We start from the raw sequence: 19,609 nt of genomic DNA on the forward strand, positions 1-19,609 counted from the left end.
AAGTTTTGTAATGAGTTTTGAGTATATGAGTTTAGAAACCCAATACGTGTGCAATTATTTTTTCATTCGATCTTGTTAATACACCATACTAACCTTTAACTTTATATATTAATTGACTTGCAAAATAACAATACAAACTCATTATTCAAAACTAAACTAATATTTTAAAATTATGATTCATCCGTTGGAGAGCTCTACTAATTTATCTACTATTTTATCTACTAATTTGAACAAATCATTACATCATTTTGTCAAGGAAAGTACACAAAGAGAGCCAAATTGAAGCGACTGATGTGTGCGTCCTTTTTCTACTGCTCTCTCAACAATCCAACCCAACGGTCAAGAAGAGTACACTACAAAATGAGGCGAGTTCTTATCACGCTCGATATACTCGCGTCGACAAACCAACCTCATATAAATAAAACTCATAAAGTAAAAGGAAAAGGCAAATCGCCAAACTGGACTAATTGTTTGGATTTGGTGCCAAAAAAGTCTACAATTTTGGGGAAAACAAGAGCGATCGATTTCTCAAAATCGAAGGTAGTTTTAGGGTTTCGATTTTTATAGGTATGCAGTTTGTCTTATATTTATTTAATTTGATAATCATCGCGTAATCTTGGGAGGTTGACGAGCTTATAAAGCATTTGAATTTCACCTAACTCAACTAATTTGCTTCGATTTCGTAATATTATCTTTGCAGATAATTTTGAGAATTTTTTGTCACTTTTATCTGCAATTGTGACAATGGCCGTAGCTTCTGATCACGACGACGCCACCAAAATTTGCAGTCACTGGTAATAATGGGGTTTCCTTGTTCGTTCTTTCTAAATTTTATTGCTTGGTTGAGTGTTTGTATCCGTATGTGTATCATCGTTCTTATCGAGGTCTGATTTCTATCTGTGATTTTTTTTATCTTAACTTTACTTTTACCTTTGGTGTTTGGATTTTTAATTCTATGAGCTGACTTTGAGTTACGAAATACATGTGAAATTTATTATGGATCTGTGTAATCTATGAATCGGTGCAGTTGTTGTATATACATGTAATATACACTTGATGCTTTCTTATTTTTTGTCCTAGCCAAAGTCCCTCTGGTAACATAATCAAAGTTACTGCTGTCATATTTTTTTATTTTGATAGTTTTCACGTTCGTTGAAACATTCTTTGATGCATAGCTACTGATGATTCTATGCCGGATATCCTCAACAAATGGTTTGCATAGCCCATCTCTTAAGAATATAAGAAAGTAGGTCTCTGGGTCGTTCTTTGATATGCTGCAGGAAGTTAAATTGACTCCGTATATTCTCGTACTTAATGTGCAACTCTTTAGGTGCATTTCCCCAAATGTGGACTATCATTAGTGCTTACCTAATTCTGCTGGTATCATTGGCAAGAACTACCTTCTTTCTGCCTCTTATTTGTCATCCATACGCAATGCACAAAGATGAACGCCATGCTTGGCTTCCTTCTGTTGGATTGGAGATACTAGCTATATCATTACATGTTAATTAGTAATGATCAATTATACATATTGGCTTAATTTTTAGCTTTCCTTTGTCTTTTTTATTGGAGGATTCACTGCATAACTCTGTATATTGCTTCTCAAATATAATAAACAGTAAGAGTAAATTTTTTTTTTTTTGGAAAAAGAACAGTAAGACTAAATTCTTCTGACCACATTCTGTTTATCTACTCAGGAAAGTAATTCGTCCACCTTTTCTTTAACTTCACACTTCTTTCACTCAATTGATTTTTTTCATGAAACATCTTTTTCAATGTGATTGCTATTGTCTTTGATAAGCTTAACAGATAAGGAAAATAGTGAGGGCATGAAAGAGAAACTATACTGTGTTCCTCCACTAGGCTGATGATGGTTGCCCTTCTTAATGCCATTAGTGCTTTTCTATTTACTTCTCCATAGGAACGAGAGGCTGTGAGACTTGCATCTGTTATCACTTATCACATACAGAAGGCCTTTGGCAGTAGGCTCTCATAATACTTTGACAAAAACACTTGGTCACTCTCTTATTTAGAGGGCACGGGATAGGGCTTGCTTGTCTTTCTCTCACACCTTTTAACACAATCCAACCCATTTCGACCACTTACACAAATATGCTTTGTGTGTGCCATCTGATAATTATTTGCTTGAAATTACAAAGACAAAGGAAATATGAATGGAGTTTGAAGCTAATAACTGAGATCCAAGATGAACTTGTTCCTAGATGAATCTTTTATCGGCATCCCAACAAAAGAAGTTTTCTTTTATTCCCCACTCTACATTGAACTTTTAATTCAGCAAGACATGAAAATGGGAAGTCTAGTAAAGAAAGACTTAAGAGCGGATGGCCCGATCTTATATTCTATTGTGTTTCCTTAGAATTTGGATCCAAGGTTACAAGGAGATATCCATCAACTCCACTAGGAGTTAGTCAAATGCAGCAACCACTGTTAGGCATCTATTCTCTTGATAAGAAAGACTTTCAACTAATCTTATTTCTTAATGCTTCCATAACCTATTCTTGAACCTAATTATTCCCCCTCTAGATTTCTCCTTATTTCAACCTGCATTCCTTTTTCTTACGCAGTTCCCATTCTGATTCGGCTAACCAGTAACTTAACAATACTATTTATTAATCATTTAATTGTTGAAATTTTTTTGCTGTATATTTTTCGCATTTCTTGTTTTTTCTGTCCATCATTCTTGAATCTCTTTACGTAAGGTTATGCTATTTGATTTTTATTTGTGTGTGTCAAGAACTTGTTGCTATTTTTAAAGCTAATTGTTCCTGTGTTCATAGTAATCACTGAATAATCACAATGCTTGGTTTTGTGTACAGTGACAGAGCTATTCCCTCTTCAAATCTTGATCTGCATTACACTCACTGCTCCCGCAATTTAGAAAAATGTAAAATCTGTGGTGATATGGTTCCCAAAAAGCATGCTGAAGAACATTACTCAAGCACCCATGCTCCGGTATGTAGATCCAACAAAATTAGTAATTGTAAGTAGTTACCTTTTTTGGAAGTATATGATATTTTGTTTACGGTAAAACTCAGGCACATTCCTCACCTTGGTGAGGCTTGAACCCTTGACCTCTAGGGAGGTTGGGCTCTACCAATGACTAGGCACCACCCTGCCAATAACCCTTTGCCTTTGGTTGTAAGTAGTTTTCTTCTTGCACATTTTGATAGGTAATCAAAATAGATTAAATTTTTTCATGTGCACAATAAATGTTTGACTTTGCAACATGTTAGAACACAATTTTGATGGTTTATTTGTTGATATGTGTTTCTTGGGGTGACAACTGTCCAAGTTACAGTGAGGAACTATAGAACTCAATAACTTTCTATCTAGTGACCTTATTTTTTGACTTAATGCAATTATCAATTCTCCTCATCTACCTTCCGGTGGAAGAGGCTGTCATGTTCATGAAAAGAAAAGAACATTAGCTATGTAAGGATTAGGAAGATTGGAGAGCCATTGTTGTCATTTAAGGAAAAATAGCTTACAAGAGATGTGACTTTTGAGTGTTGAGCAAAATGAATCGATTTGTTCTTAACAATCTTGAGTGTTGATCTATGGTAGTTAAGGAGCTTCCCCAATCCGCATCTTTGTAGATTCCGACACCCCTCTCTGTGAGCTTTTTGAAGTGATGTCCTTTGCTTGGATTTTCCTTCAGGTACCAAAGAATTTGGTAGGTTGCTTTTTCTATCTATTGGGTTGGTTATGAATCTGCGCACCGTGCTATCTGTGAATCCAATATCTGTGATCAGTGGCGGAGCCACATTACAGCAAGATGGTGCAGCTGCACCCCTGGATTTTTCAAAATTTTCTTTGATATAGCCTGGAGAGAGAGATGGTTAAAAAAGAAGAGAGAACAAGTGAATAGCGTGAGAGAAAACAAAGCTGAGGCAGTGGGAGTGAAATCTCAGGAAAATCATCAGCGAAATGTGCACTCAAGATCTTAAATTTTGGTGAACTTTTGAAAATAACTCAACTTCTTAGAAACAAATGTTACAGCTTCACCCAAATATATATTCAATGTTTACTTCATTTAAAATTTTCATCATAAGAAAAATAAGATAATTATTCTAACAAACTAAAGGCATCTCCAATGAAAAACACTAAATTCTACCAACAACTGATATCAGGAGTAAATTATTTGCAATGTATTATACTATTTTATACACCAGAAATTAATATTCAAATTATTTTATTTATCTTGATTACATATATTTTCAATACCACCTTGTATATTTATTAACTTCAAAAAATCATACCATATATTTTCTATTTTTATCATAACTTTCTTACCATTTTATTTAAAATTGAATTAACTTATTCATAACAGAATATATGTTAGTGGTGTGTTTTAATTAAATATGTTATTGTGTTGTAAAAAAAAAAAGAAATTAATACTTTTTCTTAAAGTTAGACAAATATATAAAAAATTTAATATAAAACTTAGGCTTATATGATTATAATATTTTCAAATGTTATTAGACAATGAAATAAAACAACAATACAAAAATCTTAACATTGGAGGACCATTTTCTAAATATCAAAATCTTAACAGAAAATTAGTGTTGGTGAATAGTGTTACACCAAATTCATTACACGAAAATAATGTGTAATTTTGGAGAAATCAATTATTTTTTTCCATCTTTTTGTAAACCCATCTACAAGGTACCATAAAAAATACATAACTAGTTTTCTTCTTGATAGGAAATGTATCCTTACAACTAGGAAAGAAAATAAATTTAGCTAATTTACAGCTAATTATTCTAGTTTACATATTTATCTATAATTTACATAATTATATAAAACAACACTGCCCCTTAAGTTGGGCATATATATTTATAAGACCCAACTTGCTTATGATTCCATCAAAGCTCGGTTTGAACAATCCCTTTGTAAGGATATCTGCTAATTGTTGCGTGATTGGAACATATGGCGTGCGTATCATTCCATTGTCTAGCTTTTCTTTGATGAAGTGTCCGTCAACTTCCACGTGCTTAGTCCGATCATGTTGCACAGGATTATTAGCAATGCTTATGGCAGCCTTGTTATCACAATATAGTTTCATAAGACTATCCAACTGTAGTTGAAGCTCTTCCAATACTCGCTTGAGCCAAAGTGCTTCACAAATTCCATTGGCCATAGCACAAAATTCCGACTCAGCGCTGCTGCGTGACACTAAATTTTGCTTTTTTCTCCACCAAGTCATTAAGTTTCCCCATACAAAAGAGCAATATCCACTAACAGACCTTCTATTAGTGGCCGAATCTGCCCGGTCAGCATCAATATATACTTCAACAGTTCTTTGAGTTTTTTTTTTCTCAACGAGTAGTCCCTTTCTTTGGAGATATCTTAGAATGTGGTTGGCAACTTCTAAATAGGACCTTCTTTGGAGAGTGAATAAATTGGCTGATAAGACTGACATTGAAAGCAATTTCTGGTCTCGTGTGAGACAAATAATTAACTTTCCAACTAAACGTTGAAATCTTCCAACATCAATCAGATCACCTGCAACATCATCAAGTAGCTTTTTGTTGGGGTCTACAGGTGTGTCAATTGGCTTGCAACCTGTCATACCTCTATCAGAAAGAAGATCTAGGATATATTTTTGCTGACTTACAATCATCCTCTTTTCCGATCTTGAAACTTCCAGTCCCAAAAATACTTTAGTGGCCCAAGTCTTTGATCTCAAATGCTCGTGCAAGACTTGCCTTCAGGTTATCTATTTCTTCATGGTTATCACCCGTGACGATGATGTCATCCACGTACACCAATAAAATAGTAATCTTAACGTTCTTCCTTTTAAAGAACAAGGTTTGATCAGTTTGGCCTTGAGCATATCCTTGATGTTTTACTGAACTTGTAAATCTTTCAAATCACGCTTGAAAGGATTGCTTCAAACCAGAAATGGCCCTTTTAACAAGCATACATGGGAACCAAACTCAGTCTCGAAGCCTGGGGGAGGCTCCATGAATACTTCCTTTTCAAGATTTCCATTTAGGAAAGCATTCTTCACGTCTAGTTGGTGAAGAGGTCGGTCTAAATTTACTGCAACAAATAATAAAATTCAGAGTGTTAAATTTTGCCACAGGGGCAACTGTTTCAGTATGGTCGCCCTTTGCTACCATTCTAGCTTTGTATCTTTCGAGCATTTCCGTCAGCATCGTACTTGATCGTCAACACCCACTTACATCCTACTAGCTTTTTTCCAGGTGGAAGAGCTACTTTTATCCATGTGTGATTCTTCCTGAGAGCATTCATTTTCTCCAAAGCAGCTTGTATAGACTTTGGAATTTCCACATGATTAAGGTGTAAGATAAAACAAGAAAAAGGAGACAAGTTCTGTAAGGAGACAGAGTTAGACATAGGATATCTAATTGACATTTTCTCACTCCTTTTTTGAGAGCCATTGGAACATCAAGATTTGATGGACTATGATTATGAGGAACTGTACCTGTCCTTGAGGCTTCTTCTTGACTATGCATAAGATTGGAGGGATTTATTACTTTAGATGGATGCTTGCGGATGTATGTTTGGCCAAACTTCTTGTCATTGTTTGGATTATGTTGTGTGTGATCAAGATTGCTTTGTAGGGTAGATTCATCATTTGAATTTATTTTCCAGTCGAGATTCGTACGTAAAAAATCAAGGTCATCGGTACTTATCTCCGAATCTTCCTGACTCGCCTTGGACAAATTCTCCCCCTAAAAATGAGGAGAGAAGGAAGGCGTTTTTCCAAAAAACACGACATCCATGGTCACAAAATATTTCTTCAAGACCAGATCAAAGCATTTATAGCCTTTTTGAGAGGCTGGATACCTTAGAAAAATTACACTTTCAATCTCTGGGGTCAAGTTTAGACTTTGTCTTATCTTGATTCGAGATAAAAACAGTGCACCTGAATAATTTTAAAGGTAAATTCAAAAAAAGTTCTGAATCCGGGATCTAGTCACAAAGTTTATTTAGGGGAGTTTCAAATTGTAGGGTTTTAGAGGGCATGCGGTTAATCAAGAAACAAGCAGTTAAAAGCGCATCGCCCCAAAGTTTGTTTGGTACATTATTTGAAAACAGAAGTGCTCTTGTGACTTAAAATAAGTGCCTGATTTTCCTCTCTGCCACACCATTTTGTTGTGGTGTGTCAACACAAGCGCATTGTTGTATGACTTCTTTTTTAGAGAAAAAATTGGTTAAAACTTTGGAAAAGAATTCCCTACCATTGTCACTCCTAAAAATGCAGTTATTTTCATTAAATTGATTTTGAACCATGGTGTAGAAATTTTTGAAAATGTCTGTAACTTCATGTTTTTCTTTCATCAAAAATATCCAAGTTAGCCGTGTATGGTCATCGATGAACGAAACAAACCATCTTTTTCCAGAAACTTTCAGAATCCATGATGGACCCCGAATATCACCATGGATGAGTGGAAATGGTTTAGATGGAACATAAGACCTAGGCAAATAAGAGGATCTGTGATGTTTTGCCAAAACACATGTATCACATCGGAAGAAAGAGGGGTCTTCATTGATAAATAACATGGGAAACTTGTGTTTTAAATAATAGAAACTAGGATGTCCCAAACGAGAATGCCATAATCAAATATCTTGATCACTAGAGATAGATTCTAACTTATGATAAGAATTCTTTGCAACCATACTTGAATTCATCTTCAAAGTAATACAACCCTCCACATTCCTTAGCACTGCCAATCATCGTTAGGTCTGGAAACGACACAAAGAAGATGAGAAATTAGCTTGACAGTTAAGGTCACATGTAAGTTTACTAATTGACAACAAATTGCAGGTTAATTTTGGGACATGGACATTGGAAAGAATAATATTGGTTGAAAGTTTGACGGTTCCATTGCCCGCAATAGCAGCAAACGTCCCATTTGCAATTTTGATTTATTTATTTACTGTTGTAGGTTTATAGGAAGAAATGAATTGAGAGCAAAATGTTATATGGTCTGTAGCACTAGAATCTATGACCCATGGACCACAAGATTGATATGAACATATAAAAGAACTTGTCGCCACAAATGAGTAAGAAATACCTTGCTTTGCCGAAGCACAAGAAGAGTTAAAGAGAATTGTGGATGTTTAAAAGCTTATACAAGTGCTGGCGTTGGTCATTAGTGAAAGGCACCGAGTCTGGAGGGGTGATGTGCTCTTGAGAAGTAAAGATTTTGGAACAGGAGAAAAGTATCTCTATTGAACTATATCTCAACCGAGAACCAAAAATGGGTTTAAATACATAACATCTACCTATAAACTAGGGAAAAACAAAATTCAGATAAGCATACATTAAGATGGTCTTTAAAATAATAATAATAAAAAAGGCTTATCCTAACAACTTAACCATGTGAACAATCCAATTGTATTGGATTTCACCAAATGAAAATGAATGATTTAATTGTAATAAATTATTACTTTTATAACTATAAAAAATATTTCTAAATGTAATAATGCTTATCGGATTCCACACTCCCCCTCAAGCTGGGCTATGAATATTAATCATACCCAACTTGCATCTTAACACTTCGAAAATCGGCTTTGGTAGAGCTTTTGTAAGAATGTCAGCTACTTGGTGCTTTGAAGGAACATAAGCTAGCTAGTGCCTATCCAGCTCGACATGCTTTGTTCTCTTATGGTGCACAGGGTTTTTTGCAATTTCGGTAGCAACTATGTTGTCACTACACAACTTTGTGGGACCGGCAAAATTGATTCCCAATTTTGTTCAGAACTCTTCTCACCCATATTCCTTCCCAGATCCCATGACACATTGCTCTAAACTCAGCTTCTGCACTACTACTAGACACCACTGCTTGTTCCTTACTCCTCCAAGTGACCAAGTTGCCCAAACGTAAGTGCAATATCCGGTAGTGGATCTTCCATCCATTTTCGAGCCTCCCCAATCTGCATCAGTGAAGACTACCTCTTTGGTTTCTGACTTTCCAAAGAATAACCCTTTTCCTGGGCTCTTGTTTAGATATTTCAGAATCCGGACCACGGCCTCCTGGTGATCCTTGGTTGGTTGGTTCATAAATATACTTGCCATACCAACAGCAAAGCTTATGTCAACTGTAGTATGTGTTAGGTAGATTAGTTTCCAAACTAACCTTTGTTATCTTCCTTTGTCTGTCAATTCTCCATTCTCTCTCTGATGACTTCCGCTTGGATCCATGGGTGTTAATGACGGCGTACACCCCAACATCCCTGTCTCCTTTAAGAGATCAATTGTATACTTCCAGCAGGTGACAAATATACCTTTGTGAGACCTTGCTATTTCTATCCATAGAAAGTATTTCATCTTTTCTAGGTCCTTCACTTCGAACTCCTTTGCAAGTACACCTTTGAGACATTCGATTTCTTCCCTGTTATCACCTGTCATAATAATGTCATCCACTTCATACCTTCCCGGAAGCCTCTTTTGAGTGGATGCCAGTTGGAACATCCATGTACACTTCATCCTCTAGTTCTTCATTTAAAAAGGCATTCTTTATATCTAGTTGGTGAAGAGTCCAATCTGGATTTTTGGGAAAGTGAAACTAACACTCGTGGAATTGAGCTTGGCTACGGGGGCAAACGTTTCCCCATAGTCAATCCCATACGATCGAGTAAATCCCTTTGCTACGAGCCTTGCTTTGAATCGATTCACAGTTCCATCTGCATTATACTTAACTGAGAAAATCCACTTACACCCCACTGTTCTCTTACCTGGAGGTAAGATGGTGTATTCCCAAGTGTTATTTTTCTCGAGAGCCATAATCTCATCTTCAACAACGGATTTCCAATTCGGGTGTTCCACGGCCTCGTGTATTCACTGGAATCTGTAGGGAGTCCAATGATGCCGCAAGGGCCTTGTGGATTTGTGACAGATTCTCGTGAGTCATAAAATTCCTGATTGGGTGTGCTGTACACATTCTTTTTCCCTTCTAGATGGCTATCGGAACATCAAGATCATACTGATTCTCTTTTACTTTAGCCGCCTCATCACCATCATTACTTGTACATGGATTAGGGCTTATACCTTGACTTGTCTCATTGCTAGGATTCTGACTCGAGTTGGTCTCATGGCAATGTGAAGTTGGAGCGTTGACCTCTTGGTTTTAAAAAGCGCGATGCGGTCCGAGGTGGTAAGGGTGACGGAAGCTGATGCGTGATGCGGATGCGCCCAATATTCAAAAAATACTTATAAATTAATTATAGATATCAATTTCTACCTTACAAATACTTGCCTATCAAAATACTTCATTTATAACATAAAGTAGTTCAAAAAGTGACATTAGAATCTTCGCTACTTCTTTTTTCTGCAGATAAGACTTTATTTCTTCTTTTACATGTTGTGGACAATTTGGACAATCAGTAACAGCCAACAGGCCTCCAATAAAATGCCATTATAAACATAAACGATATACACCACTCTTGACTACTTTACCACAAAAGTGGCAAGTAAAGTTGTTCCTAGATTTAGGATCTTGAGTTCCATATTTTCTACCAGGTCACCTGGTGCAGTGTTTGAATTTGAACTCGCAATAGGTTCCGACATTCTATAAATCACAATAAAAAGCAATAATTATGACTTTATCAACAATTTAGCACTTCAACACTATTTAAGAAGTTAAAGTGCAATTCCTAGTAAATAACATCAAAATACACCATTTAGGAAGTTAGAAAATTGAAGTACATTGGAGGGTTAGGCTGTAAAATTACCTGCGATGCTTCTATTTCTGATATGCGACTTCTGATACGCAACTTCTGATACGCATCGGAGCGCATTATACGTGCATTTTTAAACCAAGGTTGACCTCTCCTTTTGTAGCCCTTTTCCGCCTTGAATACACTATGATTTTTTCTGCGTCTTTATCTTGTGGGCTCGAACTTGGTGAGGTATGTGAGAAGGGTGGTGTGGACGAGTCATTAGGTTGATTGAACGAATAATTGGGCTGATTCTATAGGACTGATATCGGCATGGACCAAATTGGATATTCATGAGATGCATTCTCCCCCTGAGGATCCGATTTGGAGTAAGCGCAAGTGAATGGATTGTGGACTCTGGGGCAACGGATCACATGACCGGAGACATCCCCGTACTCCATAATCTCCAACCTAATAAGATTGGGGCTAAGGTTCCAACAACCGATGGTTTACTATCCGATGTAAAAGGGATAGGTTCGGCTTATATCACTAAAGACATCACTCTCCACTCTGTGCTCAATGTCCCTAACTTGACTTATAATTTGATGTCTCTTATCAAGCTTATGAAAGACCAAAGTACATCACTAAAATGTCTCCTGTTGTGTGTGAATTTCAAGACTCGGTCTCGGGGAGGACGATTGACAGTGCTAGAGCTCATGGAGACCTCTTCCGACTGAACCTGATTCTGCATTTAATCCACCTAGGACACCTACAAATGAGTGTTTTCAATCAAGCCAACAAAGGAATGATCTTTTCTTATGGCATCTTAGATTCGGACACCCTAATCTCATGTACTTAAAAAGACTATTTCCTGAGTTATTCAATAGAAGTTCTATCCTGTTTCAGTGTGAAGTGTGCCAACTCTCTAAACATACTTGAAATCAGTATCCAATTCAGCCCTATAAGGCTTCACACCCATTTCATTTAATTCACAGTGATGTATGGGGACCCTCTAGAGTAAAGAACTTATCTGGATCTAGATGGTTCGTTTCCTTCATTGATGATCATACTCGTGTCACTTGGATCTTCCTTATGAAAGAAAAATCCGAGGTTAGACACATCTTCCAAGCATTCCACAAAATGATAAAAACTCAATTTCACACAAAGACTCAGGTGTTAAAAACAGATAATGGAACTGAGTTCTTCGAGTCAAACCTAAGGAAATATCTTACTGAAAACGGGATTCTTCGTATTAGCTCATGTGTTGACACCCCGTAATAAAACGGAGTCGCTGAGAGGAAAAACAGACACCTCTAAAAAAGTGGCTCACTCTCTCCTTACCTCTCACGTTCCTCACCTTTCTGGGGAGATGCAATACTATCAGCAGCCTATCTAATAAACTGCATGCCATCTAGAGTTCTTAACCTCGAAACATCTCTTCAAACCCTTAGTCCTTCTAGGTTCCTAGTCAATGTTTCTCTTAGAGTATTCAGATGCACAACCTATGTGCACATTCCTCCACAAAATCGTAGCAAGCTCGAACCCAAATCAATTAAATGTGTTCCTTTAGGTTACTCAAATAACCAAAAAGGATACAAATGTTATTCTCCATCCACAAAAAAGGTATACAACACCATGGATGTCACCTTCTTTGAACAGGAGAAAAGTATCTCTCTATTGAATTGTATCTCAACCCAGAACCAGAAACGGGTTTAAATACACAGCAGCTACCTATAAACTAGGGAAAAACTGTATTTAAAATTAAGATAAGCACACATTAAGCTGATCCAATGCTTATTGGATCTCCACAAGAAGTCTCAGCCATGACTGCAGTAGTTCTTTCGTTCTTGCCTCTTTTTGTTTTGAGGTGGTTTTTATGGAGCTTCCAACACTTATCCTTTGTATGCCATGGCTTGCCACAAAAATCACAAGAATTTTTTTCCTTGTCACTTCGATCACCAAAGCCTTTCTACGCCAACGCCATGTTGTCACTATTTTCTGTCAAGTGAACAAGTTCATTCATAACCCATTTCCGGGCCTCTTCTTTGCGTAATTCAGAAAACGCTGCTCGAATGGAAGGTAAAGGCTGACGGCCTAGGATTCGGCCCTTGATTTCATCAAAGCTATTATTAACTCCAACAAGGAAGATGAAGACATGATCATCTTCCTCTCTTTTTTTCCCTTGCAATATCTTTTCTCCTACGAGTCATCATAGTATAAGTCTAACTCCTGCTAAAGAGAAAGCACTTCATCGTAGTAAGTGATGACATCTTTTTCACCTTGTTTAGAGAACCACAAATGCTTCTTCCACTCAAATATTTGGGAAGAATTTTCGAGATTAGAATAAGTTTTTTTTACGGCATCCCAATTTTTTTTGGCATCCATGTACATGAATGGATTTGTTCAGTCATGGAATTTAGTAACCATGCCTTAATCAAAGAACTGGTGGAGCACCAGTTTTGGAACTTGGGATCGGTGGATGTAGGCTTTGGCTCTTCGCAGGTCAAAAACCAATCTTTCCTCTTCTATCTTGGGCTAGTTTAATAGACTGAGCCCATTCCAAATAATTCTGACCATTTAGTTTCGCTACTATAATCTGCAAGGCATGTAGTGAAGCAACATCTACACTGGATTGAACAGAGGAGTCGACGGTTTTGTTGGATGACTTGGAAGTCTCTACCATGATGAATGATAAGCAGATCGGAATCGGTTATTAGAATACAACGAAAACGATCCACTCGCACCTGCCTACAACTATGTTGCTTGTTATAATTGAGACCAAAAGAGAACAATAAAGAAGACTGTGACTGAACATGGATAAGGACAATAGCTCAATAACTACTACCCAAGCCCAATAACTCAACAAGGTGTGGTGATAGCCAGAAAAATGTCGATCAACACTGAAGAAGAGTCGACAGTAACACGAGGAGAAATTGTCGATCAATAGTAGCATATCAACATTAACAGCAATCCACAGAATCAAGAGAAGAAGCGTCAATGGAATTAGTTGCATAAACCAGCAGGTAACGTTGGTCCTCTTGACAACAATCGAACTAGAAACCCTAGACGTCGTTCGGCTCTGATACCATGTAATTTTGGAGAAATCAATTATTATTCTCTATCTTGTATTAAACCCTTCTACAAGGTACCACATAAATACACAACTAGTTCCTTCTTGATAGGAAATGTATCCTTACAACTAGGAAAGAAAATAAAATCTAGCTAATTTATAGCTAAATTATTCTAGTTTACATAATTATCGATAATTTAGTTTATCATCTAAAACAACATAATGCAAGAAATAGTGCATTAATTGTAGAGGATTTGGTGCAAAAAATAGGTATGCCAAATAAAAATAACAACATAAGCATATGTAAAACAAATTACTGTTCAGTCTACACGATTGATATTTATCAATATAATATCATTGTTTTTGCCATTTTCAAAAATTATTTTGTTTTATTTTATTTGTGCTCCCCCTCATACCAATTTTGTATGACTCGAGTAGATATGCTTGATAACTAGCCTATGAAATCTTTCCCAATATGTTATTAACCCTTTTTTCATTTTGGTTTTGCTTGCACCATTTATTGGAGTATCTATAGTATTACATCCTACATCGTGGTCGAATGTGTACTTTGGTTGTTACATTGAGATTCCATGCTTCCAGTAAGTCACTTCCATACGGAGGAAGTATCTTAATTTTCCCAATCCTTTTACTTCAAATTCTTGTGCAAGGAGCTTTTGTAGTTCGTAGATCTCTTATGCACTGTTTGTCGAGGTAATGTTGTCAAAGTAAACTATCATTATGGATGCTTACCTTCACTTAGCTTTTAGTAAACATTTTGTGACCGGTTTAACACTTGAGGAACACTTTTTTTTTGAAAGAGAGAGATTCATTCATTAATGTCAACAAACAAGTAAGGAACACAAATTTGGGGTAAAACTAGTTCCTCAACATTACTACCGGAGAAGAAACACGATCCTCTAGCGATGTTGTGAGCTATAATGTTCTACTCAACACAGCCCTTCCGGACCATATTCGAAGATATTTTATTCCATAGAGAGACTTTACGAGTCTCGACAACTTCAAAAGCTCTCTTCCTCTATTCTTTGAGACACTTCCATGTATACCTCCTCCTATAGGTTCCCATTTTAAAAAAAATTATTTGTTTTAGTATTGAGTTTTTATAGTCTCTGAGTGAAGGTCTTCTCTGAACTTGTCCATATGACTAAGTAAATCCTTTTGCTATAAGTCTTGCCTGGAATCTGCTAATGCTTTGTACATTGTGTCTGACTGAGAACACCTATTTACAACCCACAACCTTCTTATCCGCCAATAGTACTTCATGCTCTCATGTATCATTTTCTTTAAGGACCTGAATGTCTTCTATTATTGACTTTTTTTTTTAATTTTTTGCTTGGATAGAGCACTCTTGGAAATTGGATGGAGTGTGCAGATTCTCTGGCCCATCATATTGCTATAAGCAAATCCAAGTCATTACCATCATTTAAAGACTCCAAAGTACTAAGAACGTTCCTAAAGAAGTGATAATTTTTGGTGTTTGACTTGGTTCGGCCTCTTGCCATAGTGATCCTTGGCCTTTCTGGAGTAGAGGAGTTATTTAGGGGCCGTTTACCAAACGCTTACCTGCAACCCTGTCACTTACTTAACGGGTACGATTTTAGTCTACCAAAACGGTACTGTATGCAACAATTTACCCTGTAAGCGCTAACCCAGTCATCGCCCTCATTTACCGGGTAAGACTCTCGGTCCTTGCCTTCGCTCTTACCGGGTAAGATTCTTGGTCCTTGCCATACTCATCCGGTAAGGTAATGTGACTTGGTAAGCGCTTACCCAGGTAAGCGTTTGGTAAACGGCCCTTAGTGTTGTTTTCTGGTGGTTTAACCGAGTTGGATAAAAGAGGTTTTCGATAATGCTTCCCCAAACAAGAATACCCAGGAACATTGGTTTAGAACACAAGGGGTACCTATACACGAGCATGCATATATGATGTCTTGGTCTTGTAGGTATCTCCCTAGGTTTGTTTGGAAGTAGCCTCATGTGTATCTTTTTTGAGGACTTGGATAGTTTGGAATTGGTTTTGAATCATCTTTCTGAAATTTTTTAGGTTTTGATTAACTTCTGGTTTATCTTTCATGAAATAAGTGGTTCAAGTATGATCCTCAACAAAGGAACCAACCATGTAAAACCTTAGACAGTGCTAATCCAAGATGGCCCACAAGCATCATTGTGGGGATGAAACCCTTTATAAGAAGACTGGGTGTATGGCAGTCTCTCTATTTTTGAATATTAGCATACTTCACATTGAAAAACATTATGACCTTTATTGAATGACCAGAAATTTGGATGACCAGCACAAAAGCATGAAAACATTTTAGAACCAACACACGAGGAAGGGAAACATATTATGTAGGGATGATCGGAGAAAATGGTCCTCACAAGCACCTGCTCTTACGACCATGAAGAGTTATTTATCGAGTGTTCTAAATTATTCTGCCCGTAGGCTACATTATATATAGATGACGAGTATCTAATTAATCTATTTTATTAGGAAATACAAATCAAGGAAAAACTTAGGAGATGATCCTTAGGCTGATTTTTGGGAAACTAATCCCACCAAACTAGTAGCAGATAATTACAACCAAAACTCCATGTACAAGGAGGCGAATCCAACTTTAATAGGCAAATTACTTTATTACAAGAATATTCTACAACTTCTATTAAATTGTGTAGTTGCTGTTAGACCAGACCCATGCAAGTTCAATACTTATGGTTTAATAGTAAGGAAAAGATTATCCACTATATACAGGGGATTAACCAAATCAGCAGACTAGATAGAATTTCTGTTGACATTATTATTAGTTTTCTACGGTTTGAGAGGCCGGCCTCTCAAAAGTCAACCAACCGTTTCATTTCGTTTTATTATCAATTTAATTCAGTAAAAAGTAACAGATCCTACACTGCTTATGACTGGCTGACTAACTGTTTCCGCGGCAGGTGTATTGTTCACTGTGCAACGAGATGATGGCACCAGAAAACTTAGCACTGCACAAAGGTGAAAAGTGCCCTCAACGTATCGCAACATGTGATTACTGCGAGTTTCCTTTGCCTGCGATAGACCTTTCTGAGCATCAGGTAAACGGATCTTCTAACAGAAAAACTATTTGTATGGTTTGTATACTATTGACTAAAATTTTCTTTTGTTCACTAGACTACTAGATTTATTTCTGTAGACACTGTCTCATATTTAGAAGCTGACATTTCCCCACATACTTCTTTTATCATCGAGGTTTGAAAAGGCCAAATACATTTCCCCACATACCTTTTTGGCCAGAAGCTGGCATTTCCTACTTGTTTTTTATTATCTGAGTGTTAGAAATTGTCATGACATGAGACCAAATATATAATCTTTCTAGTAAGAAACAATCAAAGCTTATTTTGCTCAATAATACAATAGTTGAACAATTTTTTTCCTGAGACCTGTTTAGCATCTGAAATATGCTGTGAACTCAAAATTTCAGGAAGTTTGTGGAAATAGAACAGAGCTCTGTCATCTGTGTAACAGATACATCCGACTCCGAGAAAGAATTGCCCATGAAGTGTCATGCAATGGTGTTCCGAATACTACACCTGAAACTTCCAGGTTTGAGGAACACTATTTTCCTTCTATATTAGATATTCACTGTCTCATGAAATTTCAACATTTCCATTTCTACTAAAGGCTTCCAACTTCAAAATGCTTATTGGTCCATTGCAATCATTAAAAAATAAATTGATGGTTTTGATTTGGGTTCATAAGATTGAACAATATTTTGGATATTGACGAATGGTTGATTTCAAACAATATACCAAATCAAATGTTGCAATCTTTCATGGTCCTAAAGGAGCATCAGTTTGGTGTTTCTGTGGTATTCACTTTTAATTTGAGGAAAGAGCTAATTGACGATGATTAAACACCCAAATGGTACTCTTAAGAAACGCACTTTGGGTGGTCTCCACTTCAAAAATGCACATCTTAATTCAGTATTTGGGTAACTATATAGTAAATTTTGTATGGTTACTTGATAATTGTAAAACCTCTTGTAATTTATACCTTAATCTCATGGAAAAATGGCATATGCACCACCTTCCATGGCCAATTTGCCTTGGTATCCACGAGTGCTTCGATGCCTCTATATGCCTGATTGCTGTGATTCTTTTGGTAATTTTCCCCTATTTTTGTCAAGATAGAGGGAGTATAATAAGACTTCAAATTTTTCATAAATCACATAACATCATGTTTGAAGTGTTGGCTAATTAATTACTCATACATCATGTCGTTTACTTATGGGGACATTGGTGTTATGTTTGTTATAGTATTACTCCGTGTACCAAAAAATTTGTATCATTTTTCTTTCTGGGATGTTCGACTTCAGTTGTAATGTATCCCTTTTTAGTTTTTATCAATTTAGCAAGCTAAAATGACCTTTGGCCCTAGTAACTGCTGTAGTGAATTCATTGATCCTGACCCATAAAGTCTCTTATTTTGCCTTTAATTAAGAAGATTTTATATGTATAACTAGTAGTCAAAGCTCTTTTGATTGTGTTTAGTCAAAACTTTGCAACTAGGGACTGTCCAAATTGCAAAACCAATTCAGTGGAGTCTTGTTTGCCAAGTCTGAGGGTTTTAGTTTAAATTAAAACCAAATGTATTCAGCGTATCCCGTTCCAAGTAGGATCTGGAAGGGAATAATGTATGCACACCTTTCCAGCGTATCCCGTTCCAAGTAGATCTTCAACTACTGATGGCCAAATTATGCCTTGGTCCCAAAATAAATGTCATACAATGAAAAAGGCACACATTTTTTTTCAATTTACTAAATGACAATTATACCCTTAAGAATAAATGGAGTAATTAAGAGCTTCTTTTTGAATGTAAACACTCACATTTGGAAGTAGACACTTATTTTGTGACAAAATTAAAAAAAATGTGGAAACTTATTTGGGACGGAGTAAATTGGTATATCAGAAAATGGTGGTTGGTATTAGTAGGTGATCTTGCCTACCAACTATAGTTGGTATGGTACTTGGTTTAGAAAAAAAATTTGGTATCGTATCAAGTTCACCCCTGGATCTAATTGTATACACAACTCTTTCATAATTCTGTCGATATATTTTCCGAGTTTAATTTGCTAACCTCAATGATATCTTATGAAGGGCAACAAGGGAAGCTGAACGAGAGCATGCTCCTAGAAGAAGGCCACCGCCCCGCGACTTCTCTACACGAAGACTTGTATTCACCATAGCAATAACTGGCATCGCAGTTCTGTTGGGGTCGTTACTTTTCCAAAGCAAACCAGACCAGGCTCAGCTTCATTAAAAAAAACATGGTTTGGTTTTGCATTTGTGCCGATATCACAACTTATGTTTTATGTGTTTGTTGTAACTTGTAGGTGACATATGTTGCCATCCTCTTCTGTTTCGTATATATGAAGGTATATCCTTTTTCCCCGAGTCATATTCAAAGGAATAATGTTGTAATAATACCTGAAATACTTTTTGTAAAGTTTCATGTGATATCTATTGTAACTCTATGTTGTTGTATATATCGCATTCCTCTTGCATGATATCGCCCTCTTTACCGTATCAAGTTATCGAAACTTTGTGTAGATGTTGCAAGGGAAAATTGGATGGTATTTTGTTTCGGTTTTACTTTAAGAAACCCACTTTCAAAAGCTATATTTCAAGGAACGTATTGTATTTTTTATGCAATCAAGGGAACGTCTATGATGCAATTAACTAAATACGCTATAATGTCGGAAAAAGAAAAGTGAATGTATTGTTAATTTGTAAATAAATAAAAGAAATCCTTCTTTTAGAAACATTTGTAAATGTGTTGTTGGCTTTTAAACGTAATCTTTCAATTTGTTCATGATGTAAAACAACTCGAAG

General features: G+C 36.4%; 1 protein-coding gene across 2 annotated transcripts; it reads left to right on the forward strand.

Moving 5' to 3' along the window:
• Nucleotides 1-460: 460 nt before the first annotated feature.
• On the forward strand, nucleotides 461-19,263 carry LOC112508834 (TRAF-type zinc finger domain-containing protein 1-like). Of its 2 annotated transcripts, none has more exons than XM_025113627.1 (6): nucleotides 461-567; nucleotides 701-794; nucleotides 2,838-2,973; nucleotides 16,676-16,813; nucleotides 17,200-17,321; nucleotides 18,875-19,263. In XM_025113627.1, exons 2-6 carry the CDS (start codon nucleotides 745-747, stop codon nucleotides 19,035-19,037), a joined length of 609 nt encoding a protein of 202 aa, XP_024969395.1. In that variant the 5' UTR covers nucleotides 461-567; nucleotides 701-744; the 3' UTR covers nucleotides 19,038-19,263. The 2 variants fall into 2 exon arrangements, with proteins under 2 accessions (XP_024969395.1, XP_024969396.1); XM_025113628.1 differs by having other exon boundaries at nucleotides 479-540.
• The last annotated feature ends 346 nt before the right edge of the window (nucleotides 19,264-19,609 follow it).

Source organism: Cynara cardunculus, assembly GCF_001531365.2.
Source record: "Cynara cardunculus var. scolymus isolate 2C chromosome LG 3, CcrdV1, whole genome shotgun sequence".
In the NCBI taxonomy this organism is placed as follows: Eukaryota; Viridiplantae; Streptophyta; class Magnoliopsida; order Asterales; family Asteraceae; genus Cynara; species Cynara cardunculus.